At 41.2% G+C, this 22263-nt stretch overlaps 1 protein-coding gene across 1 annotated transcript in view; it reads left to right on the top strand.

The window, feature by feature from the left end:
* Window positions 1-22263, top strand: part of HECW1 (HECT, C2 and WW domain containing E3 ubiquitin protein ligase 1) — a 310169-nt gene that overhangs the window by 205395 nt on the left and 82511 nt on the right. Inside the window, exons 15-18 of the mRNA XM_056112411.1 lie at window positions 10077-10227; window positions 16892-17034; window positions 19740-19861; window positions 21710-21895. Of these exons, the coding sequence (XP_055968386.1) occupies window positions 10077-10227; window positions 16892-17034; window positions 19740-19861; window positions 21710-21895 (602 nt within the window). The remainder of the gene's footprint in view (window positions 1-10076; window positions 10228-16891; window positions 17035-19739; window positions 19862-21709; window positions 21896-22263) is intronic.

Here is a 22263-nt window from a genome sequence, read left to right as displayed (position 1 = left end):
AATTTTAAACTTACATTTTCTAATTTAGTTGTAATTTATAAACAATAAAACTGATGAATGCCTTTAATAAATATACTAATTTGAAGGACTACCATATTTTTTTAGGCTGCCAAGCCAAATGTTATATCATTTAACTTTGGATGCCTGATTTCTTTCTCCACTTATATATAGGTATTCCACAAATTAGTAGTAGAATTTTATTGTCACTATAGCCACTTCCTACTCAGCACTTATCTGAAAAAATATCTGCGATATGTTCTTTCCAGAGAAAGGATCTTTACCATACTTCAGAGAAGCTATTAATCTGTATGTGCATTATTGATATGAATTATCAACTGGAATTATTGCTAGCTTATTAGTTTGTATACTGTATTAGTTTTGTACAATTTTGATAGACAAAATTGAATTTAAAAATTATATTAGGGCCGGCAAAATAGTACAGCAGATAAGGTACTTATCTGTATAGCCTCCCATGTGGCTGACTCAGAATCAATTCCTGACATCCCAATAAAGTCCTCTGAGTGGCCCCCAGAAGTGATCCCTGAGCACAAAGCTGAGAATAAACCCTGAGCACCACGGAGTATGGCCCAACCCCACACCCCAATTATTTTATATGAACAGTCTTAATTAATGAAAACAAATTTCTCCAGAAAGATACATTTTGTTTAAATCCACACAACACTGAAAAATAATCGAAAATTAAGTCTGGCAGATTAATTTTCTTAGATAGTCTCAAACAGCAGTGGATTGTGAGTTCAAAGTCTCGGTGCACAACGTGTGCATTCGGTGGCCAAGAACCACCTCCTCAGGTCTCCCCAGACTGGAGACCATAGGCTAAAGGTCAAAATGGCCTGTTTAATGCAGAGCTCTTAGCATACTTAAAGAACATCTGAGGGGGATCAAGGTATAGGACTGCACATTGGTGTAATTGATCATTTACAGAGGTAAATGATAAAGGTAAAGTGTTTCAACAGAGGCAATTCTCTTGAGGGAGTAACTCAAGGAGACACTCTGTCTCCCTGGAACATTTATATTGCTTTTTTCTTTCCTTTAAGTTGTACATACTAACTTTACTCAAACAATTAACTTCACTCCTTATTGCAATACTTGTAGTTATTTGGATAAACACAGTAAGAGATACAGATTCCAAAACTGTTTTCTGGGCTCTGAAAACAGTTTTACTGTAACTCCCAGACAAAGTCCTCAGGTCAGTTCAGCTTGACTTGTCCTTCCCCATGGGGGTCCTATCTCTTACTTCATAACAGCTTGCATCAAGACCGTGCTTTTATGCTTTCTAGATTGTCCCATTTCAATGCAGGAGTTGACTTACCACTTGCCCCAGTCCATCTCAGTCCAGTCCATCCCATGGTGGGACCTCTCTTTGTGGGGTATTAGGAGCTATGGCAGTTGAAGCCTGAGTCATGTAATTATGACAGATGCCTATATCACTGTATCACTGTCATCCTGTTCATCGATTTCCTCGAGCAGCACCAGTAATGTCTCCTTCGTCCTAGCCTTGAGATGAAGCTTTTTCAGGGTCAGGAGAATAAGACCCATCATTGTTACTGGTTTTTGGCATATTGAATATGCTGCGGGGAGTTTGCCAGACTCTGCCATGTGGGCAGGATACTTTTGGTAGCCTGCCAGGTTTTCCAGAGTAAGAACTAGATAATAAGATATAAAACCTAGCTCCCGGGAGCTGGGTTTTATAGTCTCTGGGTTTTGGCCATTGATGGGATTACATGGCACTGGGGGCAGTTGGTGGGTGTAATACCTACATACTGGAAGATGGGGGATCTGGGTGGAGGAGGCCCAGTCCCGATCTGAGCAGGCTTGGAGATCTAAGCCCTGGGTCCTGCACACCTGGGTTCCTCTGCTGGTTCCTTCATGCATGAGGCTCATCTGAACATGTGGAGAGTGGTCTTAATCATGACTGTGGCTGGAACTGGTCTTCAGCTGCTGGGGCTCTGCTTGAGGTGGAGGGAGACTCAACCCGCCTTCCTCCAAGGGGCCCCAGTAAGGACAGCCAGGTGCAGAGGCAGGAGACTGCACTGTTCTCTTCTGGGAGCTGGGTTTTATAGTCTCTGGGTCTTGGCCATTGATGGGATTACACGGATAGATGTCTCGGAGTAGATATAGTTCAGAGTCAATCAACTCACAAATATTACTAGCATAACATTAATTGTCTCTCTGTGTTTAAGCAAAGAACATTGCTCTATGGTAAAGTATGAAAAGGCTATAGGGGAAATAGAAAAGCAAGTAATTCACTACAAATACAAAGTCCAGAATCACTAGAACTTTTGACTTATAAGTAACCAAGACTGACTAGGGAATGTAACAATGAGAGGAAAAACACAAAGGAAAGATTAAAGATAAATTCAAGGGATTAGGTGTGCTTGCAAGAGCACTGTAAATTTCTGGGGGGAAGGGCAATTCACTGATGAAGCCTAAAACACTCAAGGTCAATATCCAACAGTGAATGACTTAATTACTGATAGATGTTTGTTCAACATATATTTGTTCGATGACTTATTGAGCTTCTGTGTAAGTCTCTTTTTAAGCTAAGCTAAACAGACAAGGATCCCTGCCTGTTAAAGTAATCCCTGCCTGTACAAAGCTTACAGTATATAGACTGAAACAGAAAATAAATAATAAACAGTAAAATGAGGAAGTAGCATATACAGCACATTACATTGTGATACCAAAAAAAGTAATACCAAAAAGTTATACAATGAAAACACAGACAAGGTAAAGGAAGTTTGAAGAATGTAGTGGCAGCTGATTTATAATTGTGAATAGAATTTTCAGATTGCTTCGTTAAGTGACAATATTTGAAGCTACAACCACAGGAGGTAAGGCAATTATCCATATAAGTTCTTTCTGCGTATAGAGAACAACCTGCCAATTCCTGTGGGGGCGAAAAAATACTGGGTTTGAAGAACAGTGTGGGATTAGAGTGTCTGGTGAATATTTAGGAAGGAAAATAATAGTAGGTAAGAAGGTCAGAGAGAAACCAGGGTCCCAGATAAGGCAGGGCGCTGTAAACCGTATTAGGGCTTTGGCTTATACTCTAGATGAAAGGGGAACATTGTAAGTCTTGAGCAGAGAAGTAACATTACCTGACATTGATTATTTTAAAAAATGATTGTAATTTAGGAAAAGTGGTTATAACAGTGTTAGAAAATGGTTTTCATTAATGTCAAAATCACTGGCCCTGCACCACCAAAGTGTCTATGGCCTTCTACCCCTGACCTCACCACCACTTGTGACCTCCAGTCTTCATTCACCACCACTCCCATCCCTTCTTGGTTTTGTAATTAATTTTTTGTTGTAAATGTACTCTACATGACTTAGATTTTTAATGCTTTTCTTTTATTCTGCGGCTTGAATCAGTGTGGAAAAAGAGGATGTAGAGAGGGATAGTCAGATTCTGGACATATATGTAGTAGAAAAATTTTCTAATAATTAGAATGTGAGGTGTGAGTGAAAGACAGAAGTCTTTTTCAAGAATTTTAGCCTGGCATTATGGAATTGCCTTCAGTTGAGATGGAAAATTAAGCTGCAAATGGAGAGTTATATTTTGTGGGAACGTTCTGAAGTTTGGAATGTTGTATTTGAGATTTTATCCAAATAGCGGTGTGAAGAGGCAATTATTTAAATTACTACAGTTCAAGAGAAAATCTAGACAAGTGGGTTTTCAGCCACCAGTCCATGGATTTTTGGTGGTCTGTAGGCACAAAATGATTGAAAATAGCCACTGTCTGGTGGTTAACTGGTGGTCCACAGTGTCATTATTAGCTAGTGTCTCATAGGCTGGTTCTAGGACAGGTTCTAGTTCTCAGGTATAAATAGGTTAAAAATTGCTGTTTTAGAATACAAATGTGGAATTGTATTTGTTAAAGTAAGAAAAGGGGGACCAGAGAGATAGTATAGCCTGTGGGGTATTTTGCCTTTCTTGCTGCCGACTCAGATTCTATGCCTGGCACCCCATATTATTCCCCAAGTTCCACCAAAAATGATCCTTGAAAACAGAGCCAGGTGTCATCACTGAGTGTAAATTCTTAAGGGGTGGCTGGGGGGCCCCAACAGCTCTTCCCCTACACCCGGGTTCAGGGGGGTCCGGGCTGCTCCCTCAGCCAGGGCAGCCCAGGCAATAGGGCAGACGAAGGAGGAGATGAGGGCCAAGCCGGTTGGTTAATCAGTTGTCGTTTATTCCATTCTCCCCACGTGTCTGCCCCAGTCTCTCTGAGCCTCCCATTCTAGTCTCATACTACCCCTCATTCCCGTCTCCTCCTGTCTCTCCCGTCCATCTCTCTGTGCTCCATCTCGCAGCCTTGCTCTCTCTCCACGTGTCTGCTCCTGTATTCTTCTTCTACATCCTTCTTTCTCTGTCACCCTTGCTACTCTCTCCGCACTCCATCTCACCGCCCTGCTCTCTCCTCTCCTCTTTCCAGCTCTCTCCCTCTCCAACTCCCTTGTCTCTCCAACTCTACAGCACACTGGGCTGACATAGTAAAATCAACATAAGAAAGCCCTTCCTGAGGGCCCACCAAGTTCAAAGAGAACACCACCCAAGATATTCCAAAGCCCTATCTGACTGCCCAAGGACAAAATATCTCCTAAGGTGTTTTTCTCCTTTCCTTGGTCCAATAACTCTATCAACATCTTACTACTAGTTTCTGTGTCTCTGGGATCATGGCCGTTAAGCAGCTTGATCAGGAGCTAGAGAGGCTGTTTGTGGGCGGCGATTCAAGATCTTGTTGGGACGTGGAGGAAAGAGCCAGCTCCACCCCCATCCCATGAGGCCCCGCGTGTCTTGTCACTACAGGCCGAAACCTGACTGTCCAGTGGCCTCTGGAAGATGGTGTCCACTGAACTTCCTAAGGGGAGTAGGAGAAGGAACAGCACCCTTTTACCCCTGGGGTGACCCGCCAACAGTAACCTACTGTGGGGTCCGGACACATTTCTGCAAAATGCTGTGTTTCGAGATTTGTTTCTGAGTCTCTTGGATCATGGCTGTTAAGCAGCTTGATCAGGAGCCAGAGAGGCCGTTTGTGGGAGGTGACTCAATTGAGACATTTGGACGGGGAGGAAAGAGCCAGCTCCAACCCCATCCCGTGAGTCCCCAAATGTCTCGTCACTGGACTGAAACCTGACTGTCCAGTGGTCTCTGGAGGATGACAGTCACCAGGCCACCAGGGGGAACTGGCCAAGGCACGAAACCTATTCCCACCTGGGGTGTCCCAGCGCTGGTAACCTACTGCAGGGACTGGACTAATTTCTGTCAAAAGCCATTGGGTTTTGAGACATGTTTCTGAGTCTCTGGGATCATGGCTGTTAAGCAGTCTGATCAGGAACCAAAGAGGCCTTGCCTCCAATTATATAGCTGAGCCAGAGGTGGTTTGTGGGTTTGTCGCCCACATACCTAACTTTTGGCTGTTTACTTTTCTGGTAAACTTTGCCCCAAGTTTTTGGGGTCTGGCCAAAGGCACAGCAGCAATTTTGGGGTATCTGGAAGTTTGAAGGCACCATCAGGCTGCTGATGCACTCACCTCACAGCTACAGAATGACCTGCTGGTGGCACCATACACCAATACTAGTTATTTTTGTATGGACACAGTAAGAGAGACACTGATAGGCTTGTAGGGCACCTCTCCTGGGAACATCTTGCCACAGACTCAGACTACAGAACTCAGACCATATTAATCATTCCTAACCCTATCAGGGTCCACGTCTAGTTATTACTTTTTGGACCATGACAGCATTTGTCCATGACCAAGCTCTTAATTTGTAGTTAAGTGTGTAAACACACAAAAAATAAAACGGCCGGCGGTCAGGCCGTTTCCCCACTCCAGGGAGGTCGATGGCGATGGTCAGGAGAGGGAAGGAAACGAGGGCCAGGCTGATTGGTCTTAGCAGCAGTTTATTACATGGAAGGATGTATGTCATGGAGGCCCCAGGATCTCTCAAGCACGTGCACCTTTGTTCTCTCAGCTTCTGTCCTCAGACCCATCTTCCCAGGTTCTCTGATGCACGTGTCCCCCAGAGAGCCCAGAAATCTCCCTTATATAGATCATAGTACCTTTAAAGGGCGCAATACAGTGATGTCATCAAAAGGAGTTACAGAATTGTTTCTTTACATCCACATTGTTCCCTTACATCCATAGGCCAGTAATACTGGCCTCCAAGATACAAAGCCAAACTGAAACCTTTCACAAGCACTTTCACAAGCTGCAAGCACCTTGATTTGCATCCCAAAGACCAGCCAGGCTAGAGCTGGGAATCTACATCCCAAAGATCAGTCCTGGCTAGCACCTGAGATCTGCATATCTAAGACCAGCTAGGTTTCTGAGAGAAAAGGGAAACTGTCTCAATATACTGAAATCATTTACTGAAGGCAGTTTGAAGGGGAGAAAGCAGTCTCATCCAAGCTAGTCAGGACACACAGGAAAACTGCTTCTAGGACGTGTTTCTCCTCTCCTTGTCCAACCAACATATAAGCATACATAATATTAATCATTTTGTATGGACACAGTAAGAAATACTTTGAGCTTATAGAATTGCTCTCCTAGGACCATCTCGATCTCAGACTACGGTGCTCAGGCCAGATAGTCTTTCCCACCCCTAGCAGGATCCTAGTCTTGTCGTTACCTTTGGATCATTACAGCATTTGCCTATGATCAACCTCTTAACTTATAGTTAAGAATCGTGGCACCTTGGCCTGGCCCATCGCGATGCCAGGGTAGCACATAACTTACCGGCTTGCCCTGGTTCCATCCAGTCCCACATCGGGACCCTGCCCTTGGAGTGCTAGGAAGTGAGGGCAACTGAGGCTTAAGTTGAGAAGGCAGATGCCCAGGAGTGAATAATATTCAAAGCCAATTAAATCCTAAGTTATAAAGCATAATTTTAATTAATTGTCTTCCTGTATCTATACAAAAGGACATTGCATTAAGGTAAACTGCTCAAAAGACATAAGGAGAGGAGAAAGGCAATATTAACTTACGGTACAGCTTCAGTGTCTAAGAAGGATGAGACCTTACAAATTGGTTGGGGAAGAGAGCATAGAAGTGGTTACAGGCAGACAAAGTAATGGGAGTGACTCGGGAGCACTGTGATGGGTGCAACCTGATAAACCTAAGCTCCGTGTACTCCAACAGTTAAGCATTATGGCACTTTGGCCAGTCCCATCTCGATGCCAGGGTAGCACATCACTTACCACTTGCCCTGGTTCCATCCAGTCCCTCTTCAGGACCCTGCTTTTGGGGGCGCTAGGAAGTAAAGGCAGCTGAGGCTTAGGTGAGAGAACAGATGCCCAGGAGGAAAATACCACTGAGAGTCACGTTACAAAAGCATAGCATGTACTGTCTTCTTGTGTCCATACTAAAAGGACATTGCTCTGAATAAACTATGTAAAGGACTTAGGGAGAAGAGAAAATCAGTATTAACAAGTCAACAGAACACAAAGAAGATACAAATAAACACAGAGGAATGGGAGCATTGTGATGGGGGCAACCCAATAAACCTAAACTACCTGAGGCTATGCAGGAAGGACAAAACAGTGTTATCCTACAACTGAGCACAGCCAGAAGTGGATGAAAGCCAAAAAAAAGTGTGAAAAGGTACAATTTAATAAGATTTTGTTAATATAGAAACTAAAGCTGGCGCATTATTGGGCATTACATTGTCTTCAGACTTCATGGAGAATATACAACTTATGCATATTTGATAGGTCCATTCAGCAGTAAATGACACAACTGAATCATCACTTTAACCTTCTCCAAGGATCATAAAAATATTATTTTCAGGAATCTAGGAAGGCACCACAGTGTTGTGTCCCCTTAGGCATGCTGAGGCCAGAAGTACTGTCTAGAAAGTGTTTCTTTGAAGTAAATATTAGTCTGTGCTTTGCAAAGCAACCCAGAAAATACTCGCTAATCTTTAGTTAAATGTAGATACTATTTTATGAATAGTTTTAGAATATATAATTATCACTATACATTCCAGGCATTTAATACAAAAGGACTGATCTGTCTCTGTGGCATTCTTCTCCATGAGTGATTTGATGTAACACTTGTTCAGATAAATTATATATTGTTATTGTACCATTCTCTAGATTTTCATTAGAATCTAGATCTCTAGTTCTTTTCCTTAAGAGAATTTATGGATAGGAGCTTTATCTTAAAGGAATTTTTACTCTACTATGGGGTATCCGGAATCAGGGACTTACATTACTATTATATCATAAGAACCTGGCAGCATAGTTCCTAGTTCAAGTTAATACTAAAAGAAATTTGTTCAGTAGAATCAGATAACATTATCATTATTCATCCTTTGATCATAGTCTTGCTAGATTTAGGGAGGAAGCTGTTCAGTTTATACTTATTTGGAATCACTGAAATTTTAATAATTTTTATTATTAATTACCACATTGGGATCAAATATTTGTGTATATATGCAATTTTAAAATTTTCAACAAACAGTTTATATATAGACTATATAGTAGAAGTCAGTTTTTAATAAAACATCCTGGAACATGTTTTTGTAAGCTAACTTTTTACTTTAATTTGTCTTATAAGTTAAATTTTTCCCCTACTATGCTAATTTTCATTAGGCATTAGTTTTAGGCATTTTAGGAAATGCCAGGCATAAATCATAATGTTCATAGGCTATGCACATATAAAACTACTATGTAAAAGTAAATATATTGAGTTTTTGATTTAAAATAAATTGAGTTGCCATGTCATTATCTGAATGATAATTTTTCTGAGAAAGTAATACCTAATATACTCCCAAAAGCTATGGTTTTTCTTCTTTAAAAAGCTGAATGGTTTTCCTTTCTTTGCAATCATTTTTGCTTTTTATTCTTTAATTTTTTGGCTTAATTTTATCATGACTGTTATTTCCATATTTTTACATGCAAAATCTCAAAGCTTTGACCATTTCTGTGCACCAAACATTGCTCTTCTATGATAAGCTCAGAAATGTATACATTATTTACAGCTCTTTCAGTTTTGAGGGTGTTTCTTTCATCCAACCTACCCCAGGCCATGTATGATGTAGAAAAACATTTATGTGTTTAGGTTTTTTATTTGACAAGTAAAGGAACTTATTTGTACTTTGGGCTTTGCCTACTCTCTTAAATGATTATTTCTCAGCAAAGGTATTTAAAAATTTGATATTAATTAACAGTTCTCTTGGGTTAGGTTGGGTTTTGATCAAGAGATATTTATCAACCATAGGTGGGTTGGTGAATATAGAGCTTATCAGAAGGGTTTGAAACCTAGGTATCAAATCCTTTAATTTATCCTTATGAGGAATAGCGGTCAATCAATGTTGCTTGGTATTAGAGGTCATCTGAAGTGTTGGGTACAGTATGTTAAAACTGTAGTGGTTGAGCTAATTTGAGTACAATTCTCTCCCCTGACTTGTTACCTTCTCTCAGATTTAGCAAAGAAAGGTATCTAAAGTATCATCTGTCAGCTCTAAATGAAGGACTTTCCAGTCTTCTAGCTGTCGTTTGAGTAACCAACAAGATTTACAGGATGGAAACTTTTTAAGAAAGACCTGTTAGCCATAGCCTTTTTCTTTAGAAAGTAGAATTTTGCAAGACCAGTGCTCTAACCTCTACAGGGTCTAGAAAATAGAATTAAAACATAGGCCATACTTGAGAAACCACGTTCAAGTAGCCCAGCAGAAAATATGAGTGCAGTAGGCTCCTTTCTGGAATGATGATTCTATGTGAATATTTCTAAGACACAGGAGGCTGGAGAGATAGTACAGGAGCTATAGTGCTTCCCTTGCATGTAGCAAGCCCCCTGTATGATCCCCAGTACCACACGTGCCCCTGACTACCACCAGAAGTGATCCCTGAGCCAGGAGTAATCCATGAGTACTGACAAGCATGGCCCTCAAACCAACTAACCAAACAAACCAAAGAAGGTGTCTTGGGTTCTGTGGGCAGTCTACCCAGGAGCAGACAGCCAATGGTGAGTTCTCCATGGAAGTGCTTATCTGTTTCATGTGGCTCAGTATTTTCTCTTGATTTTCCTTTTTGCATTTTTATCACATACTAGACTGGGAAGCTCGCATCGACAGTCACGGCCGGGTCTTCTATGTGGACCACGTGAACCGCACGACCACCTGGCAACGTCCGACAGCAGCAGCCACCCCTGATGGGATGCGGAGGTCTGGGTCCACCCAGCAGATGGAGCAGCTCAATAGGCGGTTGGTGATCAGCATGTAATGAGCTCTGTGATCCACCAAGAAAGGGGGGCAATAGCCCCAAAACCCCGTTACACTTTTCTGCTCAGGTGATGTGAGGAATGGAGAGTAAGATCTTAAGACATCCACTCACAGGAGGTACTTGGAAATCCAGATTTAGAATTTCATAGCAGGAGACAAGCTAAGTGTCATTTGAAGACAGAGAATCTTTTTAGTTTTTGGTGATTCAGGTTCAAAAAGTCATTAAAAAGAAGTCTTAAAAAGAATTCACAAACTATCCCACACAGGTATTCACTGAACTTTCCAAAATTATATGCAGAATTATATATAAGTGTATGTTTTTCGTCCCAATTAGTCTACTTTTATCATAAGATACTAAAAAGTGTGCAGAACTCATGAATTTGAAAATATCCAAAGAATATGTTCCACAAAATACTGAAAGCTACCTGGAGAAAAAGCTGCTTTATAAATCACTTTATTCACATCTACCCTGGTCTGATAATTGTTATATACTTAGATATAATGGAATCTAAGGTATGTTATTTCTTTCAAAACTTTATCTTAAAAAGACATTTAAAAGCAATTTTTTATAATTCTTCTGACAGTTTATACATAAGTCTTAATGTGTTTTACCTGCAAACAACACCTAAATTGCATCTTTATCCTGTTGTAAGTTGATGTGTGTGTTGTATCTGACATTTGCTTCTTTAGGGTCAGGATGATGACTTGAAGATGATCTGAGAATTGCCCTAGAAATTTAGAATTTAGATTTAGATTTCTAAGATTTAGAATAAATCTTAGAAACCAAACAGTAGACTCAAATTTATTTGTATCCAGGTGCTATCTTACTAAACAGAAATAGTAAGAAAGTTTGAAAGAGACTACAAAGAATAAATCACTGTATTCAAAGGACATACCTATTGATAATAAAAAATTTCTTTGAGGAACTAGAAGATAATACATTGTTAAGGCACATGACTGCCATGCATCCGACCAAATTTTGTTTTGTTTTTTTTAATTAAATCACTGAATTACAAGGCTATAAAGATGTTTTTGATTGCATTTCAGGCATGTGTTATTCCTACACCAATCCCTTAACCAATAACCACTACCCTACAACAATGTGCCCAGTTTCTCTCCCATCCTCTACCCTCCCTCTGGCAGGCACTTTTCTGACCCAGATTTAATTCCCAGTATCATATGAATCCCCCAAATAAAATGGATGCAGTCCATACTACTCTGTGTGTGCTAGGTAGTTCTCAGCACCTCCCCAAGTGCTTGCGCAGCACAGCATTGTAGACCCTTCCATTGAATGCAAGCCCAGTTGGCCAGGAACACAGGTGAGCTCCCAAGCCACCTAACATTCTTGGGACCCCTCCCCTGAAAAAAATATTCATTAACATTTAATTGATTACTTTTTAAGAGTGGGCCCAGTAACGTCTCCTTCGTGAGACTTGTTACTGTGTTTGGCATATTGAGTAGGTCACGGGTAGCTTGCCAGGCTCTGCAGTGCGGGCAAGATACTCTTGGTTGCTTGCCGGGCTCTCCGAGAGGGGTGGAGGAATCGAACTCGGGTCGGCTATGTTGGCTGCGTGCAAGGCAAACGCCCTACCTGCTGTGCTATTGCTCTAGCCCATATTAGACATGAATGTACCAAAAATACATGAAAGAGTTACGGTGATTATAAGAAGTCTCCTATACCAAAAATTTTGAGGACTCAGCCCAAGTTTGTTTTCTGTAGACAGTGTTGAGATTTATTGTCAAAAATAGTCTCTAGGGCTTATATTTTACTTGTTTTTAAATTTATCTTTATTTGGGGGGCATACATATTGGTGCTCAGGGCTCATTCCTAGAGGGATTGAGGGGTTCTGTATTCCAGTGTCAAATCAACTGTGTTTATACCATATGCAGTGCTGGGGACTGAACCAAAGTCACCATCACTGTCCTTCCATTGTTCATTGATTTGCTCGAGCAAGCGGGCCCAGTAATGTCTCCATTTTGAGACTTCTTGTTACTGTGTTTGGAATATTGAATACATCACGGGTAGCTTGCCAGGCTTTGCTGTGTGGGCGAGATACTCTCAGTAGCTTGCTGGGTTCTCTGAGAGGGGTGGAGGAATCGAACCCAGTTTGACCGAGCTGGCTGTGTGCAAGACATTGGGACAGAACCTTGCATTCAGACAGGTAGTGTGTGAAGAGCCGAGCCAGTGTATTGATGAGTACTGATGGTAAGTTCTTCAGGTGTTCAGGTCTGATCTTGTCTGGGCCAGGTGCTCTTTGTTTCTTTACCGACAGCGTCCCTGATTCTTGAGCGTTGACGAAGATCAGAACTCCAGATTCTATCTCTCATTTGAGTGAATCGTGATATTCCAAGCATAGTTTTTTCGATTCCTCTTTGAGAGATCCGAATAGCGTTCTCATCCTGTTTTCGTAGGGTCCAGGTCTCTGAGGCATATGTTAATGCAGGAAGAATAGTGGAATCAAAGAGATGTGCTCGTAGCTGGAGGTTCTTTGTCCTTTTAGTTATTTCTTCAATGCTCTTGAAGGCATTCCAAGCCGCTCTCTTCCTCCTGCGCAACTCAGGTGCCAGGTCATTCATCATGTTGATTTCTCGACCTAGGTATATATAACTGTTGCATTTGGAGATGATGGTTCCGTTGAGAGCGAATGGAGCATCAGGAACAAGGCTGTTTCTCATAAACATTGTCTTCTTAAGATTCAGCTGTAGTCCGACCTTTCCACATTCACGGTCAAAGTCGTTCAGCATTTGTGCCGCTTGGCTGATGTTTGGTGTTATTAGAACGATGTCATCAGCAAAGCGGAGGTGGTGTAGTTGCCGACCATCTATCTTCACTCCCATGTTTTCCCATTCCAGTCGTCGCATGATGTTCTCGAGGGTGGCACTGAAGAGTTTTGGTGAAATGGTATCACCCTGCCAAACCCCTCTCTTGATATGGATGATTACTTCTTTGTAGAATGGTGAGATTTTGGTAGTGAATCCGCAATAGAGCTCACGAAGGATCCTGATGTATTGAGTTTGTACGCCCTGATTGGCTAGGGCTTCCATGACCGCTTCTGTCTCAACAGAATCAAAGGCCTTCTTTAAATCAATGAACGTTAGACAGAGCGGCATCTTGAACTCCTGAGATACCTCAATGAGCTTGGTTATTGTGTGGATATGGTCGATGGTACTGAATCCTTTTCGGAATCCAGCTTGTTCACATGGTTGTCCTTCATCTAGTGTTCTGCTAATCCTATTCAGGATGACTCGAGTGAATAGTTTGTAGATGACAGACAATAGGCAGATTGGGCGATAGTTGCCAATGTCGTGGATGTCTCCTTTCTTGTACAGTAGTACAGTCCTGCTGGTTTTCCATTGGGATGGAACCTTGCATTCAGACAGGTAGCGTGTGAAGAGTCGAGCCAATGTATTGATGAGTACTGATGGTAAGTTCTTCAGGTGTTCAGGTCTGATCTTGTCTGGGCCAGGTGCTCTTTGTTTTTTTACCGACAAGATGGCATGTTGGATTTCGGAAGGGAGAACATTGGGAACGACATATCCATCATGTGGTATGTGGTATGTGGGCAAGTGGATGTGGCTATTAAAGAGATCTGAGTAGAAGTCATGAATAATCTTCTCCATTGCCCTTCTGGAAGATGTGATAGATCCATCATGATGTCGGAGGGCAGTCATCTTGGTTTTGTAGTTGGTGAAGGACAGGCGGGCATTACGAATGTTTTTCCCAGCTTCTGCTGCATCTACCAGTACTGCTGCTCTCCTGTTTTTGAGGTCATCCTTGATGGCTTCTCTGCACTGTTTTGCCAGTTCAGATGTTCGCTTGTGGTTGCCTGAGGCAAAAAAAAGGGAGTTACAATAGTTTTTTAATTTATGGTATTTATATAAAAATCACTAGACCCCACCACCATCCCTGTGCCCACAACTATTCCTGCATTTTTCATCCCATCCCACCCTGCCATGCTGTAGTAATGGTTCTGTATTCCAATGTCAGGGGTTTGGTTATGTTAAGTACTTGCTGCCTCTTATCTTTATTCTGTTCCACAGATGAGTGAGATAATTTGATTATTGCCCTCCTTCCTCTGACTTATTTTTTTAAAATTATTTAAATGTTAAAAATAATTATTATAGGCACCATGGTCTATAAAACTGTTAATGGTAGGTTTCATGCACAAGACACTCCAGCACCACATCCTCCACCCCAAGTCCCCTCTGTGGTAAGCATCCTACTGAAGACCAATTCTCAGTTTTGTTGCCTTTGAGCATTTGTTACCTCTGATTTATTTCACCTAGCATGCTACCTTCCAATTCCATCCATGTTACAGCAGACACATTGTTTTCTTTCTTACACCATTGTGTATGTATACCACAACTTCTTGATCCATTCTTCAGTAGTTGGACATTTGGTTTTTTTTCTATATCCTGGCTATGTACTGATAGAGCAAGAAAGGAGCACTTGATTGACTGTACCTGCCTCTGTAACTGCTTCTTTTTCCTTCTTGCTTTATTCAGTATCTCGCTCCTAGTGCCTAGTATGGTTTCAGAAGTTTAACAGGACTAATTCTTGAGTTGATTTTTACACTTTCATTATATTCTTAATTAACTAACACTAAAAAAAAAAGGTAAAGGCCCTCCCGTTGTTGGTCGATTTGCTCGAGTGGGCCCAGTAACGTCTCCACTGGAGACTTTGTTGTTACTGTGTTTGGCATATCGAATATGTTACGGGAGCTTGCCAGGCTCTGCCGTGCGGGCGAGATACTCTCGGCAGCTTGCCGGGCTCTTTGAGAGGGGCGGAGGAATCGGACTTGGGTTGGTCATGTTGGCTGCATGCAAGGCAAACGCCCTACCGCTGTGCTATCACTCCAACAACTAACACTAGTTCTGCAAATATTCATTGCTATACAAAAAATATGAACATGGACTTTCTATTTATTGTGGTGCTGGAGATTTAACCCAATCCCCATGCATGGAAAGCAAGTATTTTTACTTTAAATACTCAACCATCACAATTAGTGCCTGGCTGTTCCTCGCTGGGGTCCCTTGGAGGGGAGCGGGTTGAGCTTTCCTCCCCGCCCCGACCAGGGCTCCAGCAGCCGAAGACCTCCAGGACCAGCCACCACCATGCTGAGACCACTCTCCGCACACATGAAGGTACTTGCAGAGGGACAAAGCCACGCGGGTTCCGGGGCCGAGATCTCCAAGCCTACTCGAATTGGAGTCGAGCATCCTCCACCCAGATCCTCCAAATTCCAGTAGGCGGGGGTCACACCCACCACCTGGCCCCCTGGCGCCGTGTAATCCCATCAACGGCCAAGACTCAGAGACTATAAAATCCAGCTCTCGGACATCTTATCAGGACATCTTTTTATGATATCTTATTATCTCATTCCTACTCTGGACAAACTTGCAGGCTATCGAATGTAGCCTGCCCACAGTGCAGAGTCTGGCAAACTCCCCGTGGTGCACCAAATATGCCAAATACCAGTAACAATGATGGGTCTCATTCTCCTAAAGAGCCTTGAATATAATCTCAGGGCTAGGATGAAAGAGACGTTACTGGGGCCTGCTCGAGGCAATCGACGAATAACAGGATGATGAATGAATGAATGAAATACTCAACCATAGTTTGAGTTTATAGTTATTTAGATAAAATAATAAGATAAATGGATGCTTCAAGTGGAAAATATCTCTAATCCTACCACTCCAAGGTTTTTTTTTTAAATTGAACTTAGTTAAATGGTTTTGTTAGTTAAGTGGTTTTATAGTATAAATTGAGTTGAGGTAATGAAGTTAATTTAATTTTCCATATCGCTACATGTTTACTTTTTTTCCAATCACTATTTTGATAGGCCCAAGGCCCATTAAATATTAAGATTGCTTTATAGTGAGTGTTTCTTTAGGGTTATATTCCCCAAACAGTGTTTTATGTTGTTTTTTTTACCATAATTCCTCTCATGTGAATTATCTACTTTTGGTATTTTTTGTTTTACTTTTGTTTGATTTGGTTTGGTTTTTGAAGGCTTTTTTTTTTGTTCAGTGTTGTGTGTGTTTTTGTGTTCATGTATGAGTGTGTTTTCATTTACATATTAGATGTTATAATGAACTTTCTTATAAATTTCTGTTAGCTATTTAATGTAAATATTTAACCTAATGTACACAAATAGAAGGAAGTCACTGAGAGGAATAGTTCTTTATGAGATAAAATTGACCACTTTTTGTTTGGTGAAGCAGAGTAAGACTCTGGACCTTACTCCTGTGTTCTGTGTGCTGTGTCTGTAAATGGCCCTGCACTTTAGCCAAGATTGGGATAGAATCTTATTCCTGATATTTGAGACTGTTGACTTAGGTGCGAGATAACCAAAGTCTAACTGAGGACATGTGAGATAGGTTGTGTCATTGCTGATATTTTTACTATGAAATAAAATAACATTTACTCATGTTAGTCCTCTTCTATGCTCACTGCATTTTGAAAAGGAAAATGAGGCTGCAACTCAGTGTATGTCTAAGCCCTACTCCAGTAGTCTGTTGTTGCACAACAAATTGATTATTGACAATCATTATAGTAGTTATTTTTTATTTTCTGCGGTTCTTACCAACCCCCCAAGGCCCTGGCAGACATATTAACTTCTGTCTTTCCTTTGTTCATGAAAAGGTACCAAAACATTCAGAGAACCATTGCAACAGAGAGACCTGAAGAAGATTCTGACGGCCAAAGTTGTGAGCAACTCCCAGCAGGAGGAAGTGGCGGAGGTGGAGGGAGTGACTCAGAGGCTGAATCTTCTCAGTCAAGTCTCGGTACGAGAAGAGGGGTCCCAAAATTTCTGGCATGGTCTCTGTAGCTGTGTAACACAGTTTGTGAGCTCCTCATGAAATAGCGTCTTTCCTTAGCGCAAAGAGATCAATGGAATGGTCAGAGATCAGAGTGTAGGCAAAAGAGGCTTAACACCAACAGTGTGAAACTGGAAGTCTCTTTCCAGAAAAGCAAAGAAGTGGTTTCACAGTGTAGGGAATACTATGGCTGAAGACAGGAAGTAGTTGAAGACATGAGTTTCATGGACTTATCCTGGGTTTGCCTCAGACCTGTGTATCAAAGCAGTTCCTTCAGTGGCTTAATGATTTCTTATGAGCAAATTTATTTATTGGTGTCCTAAGGATTTTTCACTGACAAAACATGAAATAAGAGTTGATGTTCCACTTCTGGGCCAGAGAGATAGTATAGAGGCTAAGGCCTCCTGTCTTGCCTGCACCTGACCCCAACTTGATTCCTAGCACCACATATGGTCCCCTGAACACAGGGCCAACTGCTAGCTGTTGCCCCAGAGCCTTCCTCCAATTTTTTTTTAATCATGGTTCGGGATGAAGAAACAGTATAAGTTCAAGTAGTTTTACAGGCAATGCACTTGCTGCATGTGGCCAACCTCAGTTCAATTCCAGGCACCTCATATGGTCACTCAAGCACCAATGGGAGAGATCCCTCAGCACAGAGCCAGAAGTCGGTCATGAGCATGGCTGGGTGTGTCCCTCCTCCCCTAAAGCTCATGGTCTACTTCAAAAGAGTTATAGGACAATACCAGAAATAATGATTTATTTGCACTCGGGAAAAATGAAACTGTCAATGAAAGAGAAACCTAGGAGTAAAATGATTTTCTAGCAGATATGTGGTCATGTACACTAACTTTTCACCGTGTACCAGAGGCAGTCACCAGGATGAATGTGCCTGAGTGGAACTCAGATGACAATTATTCCAGTGGCATAGGAAACAGGGGTCTGAATTTTGCTCTTGTAATGACTTATGATTGTCACAGTAATATACTAGTGACTTATTTTCTTTTTAATTTAGATTAAATGAAGGCAGAGATACTTGTTTTTTTTTTTTTTTTTAAAAAAAAGCTAAGGGTAGAGCCTGAAAGTGTGATTCAGTTGTAGAGCACATGCCTTACAGGTATGAAACCCTTGGTTCAGCGTCTGGAATGAACATTTAAAAAGAAAATAACTGAGAACAGTGTGAGAAAACTCTCAAGTGTTTCCTGTGTTGCTAGGTTTCAGCTCTCTCTGGCAAGGTGAAATACTGGACATTTTCATGTAATCTTACACTTATTTTAATTGCCTATATTCTATTTATTTTAATAGATACAGTAACAAAACTGACTACTGAGGCATTCCTATCTTCACATCCTTTCACCCTCTGACAGAGCTCTAGGAAAATGGTCAAGTAATTAAAACATAAAAAGAGAATCAGGAAGTGGATTTCTGGGTTTGATATTGGATCTGTTGACAAATGTCACAAATGTAACAAACTCAGACCTGAGCGGCTTAAACTCACTTGCCTTGAACAGATCTCACAGTTCACCTGTGTTCATCCAGGTAGTTTTGAGAATGCTTTTGAGGATGGATTTATATGTGTGCCTGATCAGCTGTGGGCCCACTGTGTCCTCAGCTTCTGAGATGGCTTTACCTGGAACAAGTTGTCCTTGCTGCTCATGGTTTCTTGTTTTATATCAGGGTAGCTTGTTGAGAGGAGATAGGGAGAAAGAGTGAGGAAGACAAAGAAAGAACACTCTGGACTCTTGGCTCAAAACTAGCATGTTGTCACATCAACCAAATTCTGCTTTCACAAGGCAAGAGCAACAGAAAAGAACTGTGTCCATGTCTGTAAATAATCTGTTGTAGTTTTAGATGGCAACGTATTGAAAAACAAGAAAAATATCTCTGGTGTAAAAGAAAGGAGGTATTCAAGAACTTGCATCTAATTATGGTTATTCCGAAATACACCTCCCAAGAAATACGACTTTAATTTTGTTTGGGGATTACTGTGGGAAGTGCACAGGAGCTAGCTATTCTTGGATCTCTGCTCAGCAGTGATCCCTCAAAGTGCTCTGAGGGCCATACATGGTGCCAAGGAGTCAAACCAAGTTTGATGGGGTACAAGGTAAACACCTTAATCCCTGAACTCTCTCTCTCTGCCCTAGAAATGATTCTTAACTGATTAAAATTATTTTAAATAACTTAAATGATTCTTAACTGTTAAATGATTCTAAACTGTTAGTGAGTAAACTATTGTTAAACTAATTTAACTGCTCATGTTAACTATTTGTATAATATATGTGCTTGCCTTGCTCATGGCTGACCCAGGGTTAATACCCAGCACATCATAGAGTCCCCAGAGCCCTGCCAGGAATGATCCCTGAGTGGCAAAGAATGATTCTCTACTGTTAATTATTAAGACTTAAATGGTTCTTACTTGGTAAAGCAATATGACATCTCATCAGACCACTATGTTATCTGCTTATGTCACTATGATATGTGTAGATATCACTGTGATCACCAGTTGGATAACTGGGGTACCTGACTAGATTACTGTGATTCTGAAAAGACCTGTAAAGACAATTCTCCGTTCCAGCCCTGTGATGATGGTTTGTGTGCAGTTGTGGTATAGACAAAAGTACTCTGTTTGAAATGATTTTTTTCCAGCATTCTTCTTCCTTGCTTCACTTTTCCAGATCTAAGGAGAGAAGGTGCACTTTCACCAGTGAACTCACAAAAAATCACCTTGCTTCTGCAGTCCCCAGCAGTCAAGTTTATCACCAACCCTGAGTTCTTCACTATCCTGCATGCCAATTATGTGAGTGCTCCAAAACACAAAGGACACCTCACTTGCCTTCTGCTAAGACCCCAAATGTAATGTTATGAAATTCTGTGGTAAAGGTGATAGCACTTAACCCAAGCAAAACAAACAAAAACCACAACACAATTCATTACATTATTTTAGTTTCTGACTAGTTAGAAGCTGAATTTAGAAATGTTAAGTTTGGAAACTCTTCAAGTTTTTGTTTGGCTCAAATATTTAACTGTCAAGGAAAGTTCTGTTTTAGAAAAATACACCTTTCTATTATTATTATTTCTATTATTATTATCATTATTTCTATTATTCTATTAAAGAAACAAGACAGATTCCCTATAGCATCAGTCATGTTATAAAATCACCTTATTAAATAAATAGGTTTATCTTAGATAAATACCCAGATTTTATTTTAGTATGCTTCATTTTTAGATGCCATATCTAAGTTGTTGTGATTTTTATGTAGGTTACATATCTTCCTCTCTCTGTATTTTCAGGAAAGTGGTAACATGATCTAACAATTCCATTAACTCTTTCATTATTTAGTCCACTTTCTGAAGCGAAGAAAATGTTTGTTCTGAACAAATAAATTAAAGGAGGACAGGGTTTGACTTCAGGGAAAACACAAGACTTTTGGAACATGGGCTAGAGTACTAGGTAGTAGTCCTGTGGGAAGGATTGATCACTTATGCCTGATGTTTGAAGATGGTCAGGGAGGACGTTTTAGACAGATGCAGAAAGGATACAGCGTTTAGGGGTGTGGGATTGAGTCTGGGGTACCTGAAGTGTGGTGTCAGGCTGAGGTGTGAAGAAGAGCTAGAAAAAAAACTGAAAAATCATAGAAAGGAACCCAGTAAATAGCAGGAACAAGCAACATTCTTAGGAGTTTAGATTATGTGACCCAAGAATTTGATGGGACATTTTCTTTGGCAAAATTATGAAAGAGACACGGAGAGCCTTCTGAGAAATTATTGTGGCTGGCTTGGGAAGTGACTGAGAGCATGGAAAAGAGTGGTTCAGTAGTTGCTATGTGGAATCCAGGGAGCTTGGAACCACTGTGATGGAGGAAGATGGGAGATGAGGCCTCAAGGAAGTTTGGAACTTTTCTGTTTGAGCCCCTGAATTAGATGTTGACTCTATGGACAACAGTTTGATCAGATTATGGAACTTTGACCAGTGGAAAAGGAGAGCTATATTCATCCAGGTCTATTTAAGAAGTCTATGGGACATTCAGTTGGTTGAATGCGTAGTAGTTGCCCAAGTAGTGCAAGGGTAAGTCTCTAAGGCACATGGACTCTGGTATTATACACTCTGTCCTGGGCAGGCAAGAGCCACTCTGCTAGCCTGCTCTGGCTGTAAGAAGTCTTATCTGTTCTCCACATATGCACTAGTACCAGTCCCATTTCCTTGGTACCTTAAAGTTGTCACATGGCCTGCTTTACATTCAGAAGTCATTATGTATGATTTACTGGAATAACCCTTGAAGTCCAAACTGACATCATCAAGAAGCCTAAATTAATAAAGAAGCCAATCAAGGGCAGAGAATACAGCTGGGATCCTCAGAGAATTTCCAGAGATTCAGAGAGCATGATACCTGCAGAGGGAGAGGAGCCTTTGAGATGCACCAAGAGGGCAGCAGTGTCCAACACTGCCAAGCCTCTGGGAGAGAATATTGGGAATAAGTGTGTGTGCACATACATGTTTACAACTTGACCAATATCACTGCTTTGAGGACTCCATCTTAGGGTTCAAAGTAGAGTGCTGGGTAGCAATCACATTGTGTCGTGTTCAAAGTATACTTGACCTGTGTTTTCCTGCCTCCATCCTCAATCGGCTCTGATGTGATCTCAGAGTGCCTACCGCGTCTTCACCAGTAGCACCTGCTTAAAGCACATGGTTCTAAAAGTTCGGCGAGACGCACGCAATTTTGAACGCTACCAGCACAACCGGGACTTGGTGAATTTCATCAATATGTTTGCAGATACAAGACTGGAATTGCCCCGGGGCTGGGAAATCAAAACAGACCAGCAGGGAAAGGTGAGTGTTATGTGGGTCTTTTCTTACCCTAAGGAAAATTTCTGAGAGAGTGTGTGGAGGGAGGCTTATGGGCAGAAGAAAATTGTGCATCAGGGATTTGCTATTAACCACCATGTGTAGGGAATCAGTAACTATCTGAACCAGAATTTCAGTCCTACGTATCTTAGGATGTTTAGCTGCATCTCTGTCTTCTGATCACTGATGCCAATTATAAGCATAAATTTTGATCTTTTTTACATATTCTTGAGTGATAACCCAATTGAGAACTTTTAAAATTTAGATTTGGGACTGGAGAGTTAGTATAAAGGTTAGGGCACTTACCTTGCCTGAGGCCAATCCTGGCTTCATCTGTAGCATATATATGGTTC

The sequence above is a fragment of the Sorex fumeus genome, unplaced genomic scaffold, assembly GCF_029834395.1.
Source record: "Sorex fumeus unplaced genomic scaffold, SorFum_2.1 ptg000002l, whole genome shotgun sequence".
Classification (NCBI taxonomy): Eukaryota; Metazoa; Chordata; class Mammalia; order Eulipotyphla; family Soricidae; genus Sorex; species Sorex fumeus.
This window is presented reverse-complemented; position numbering and strand designations above follow the sequence as displayed.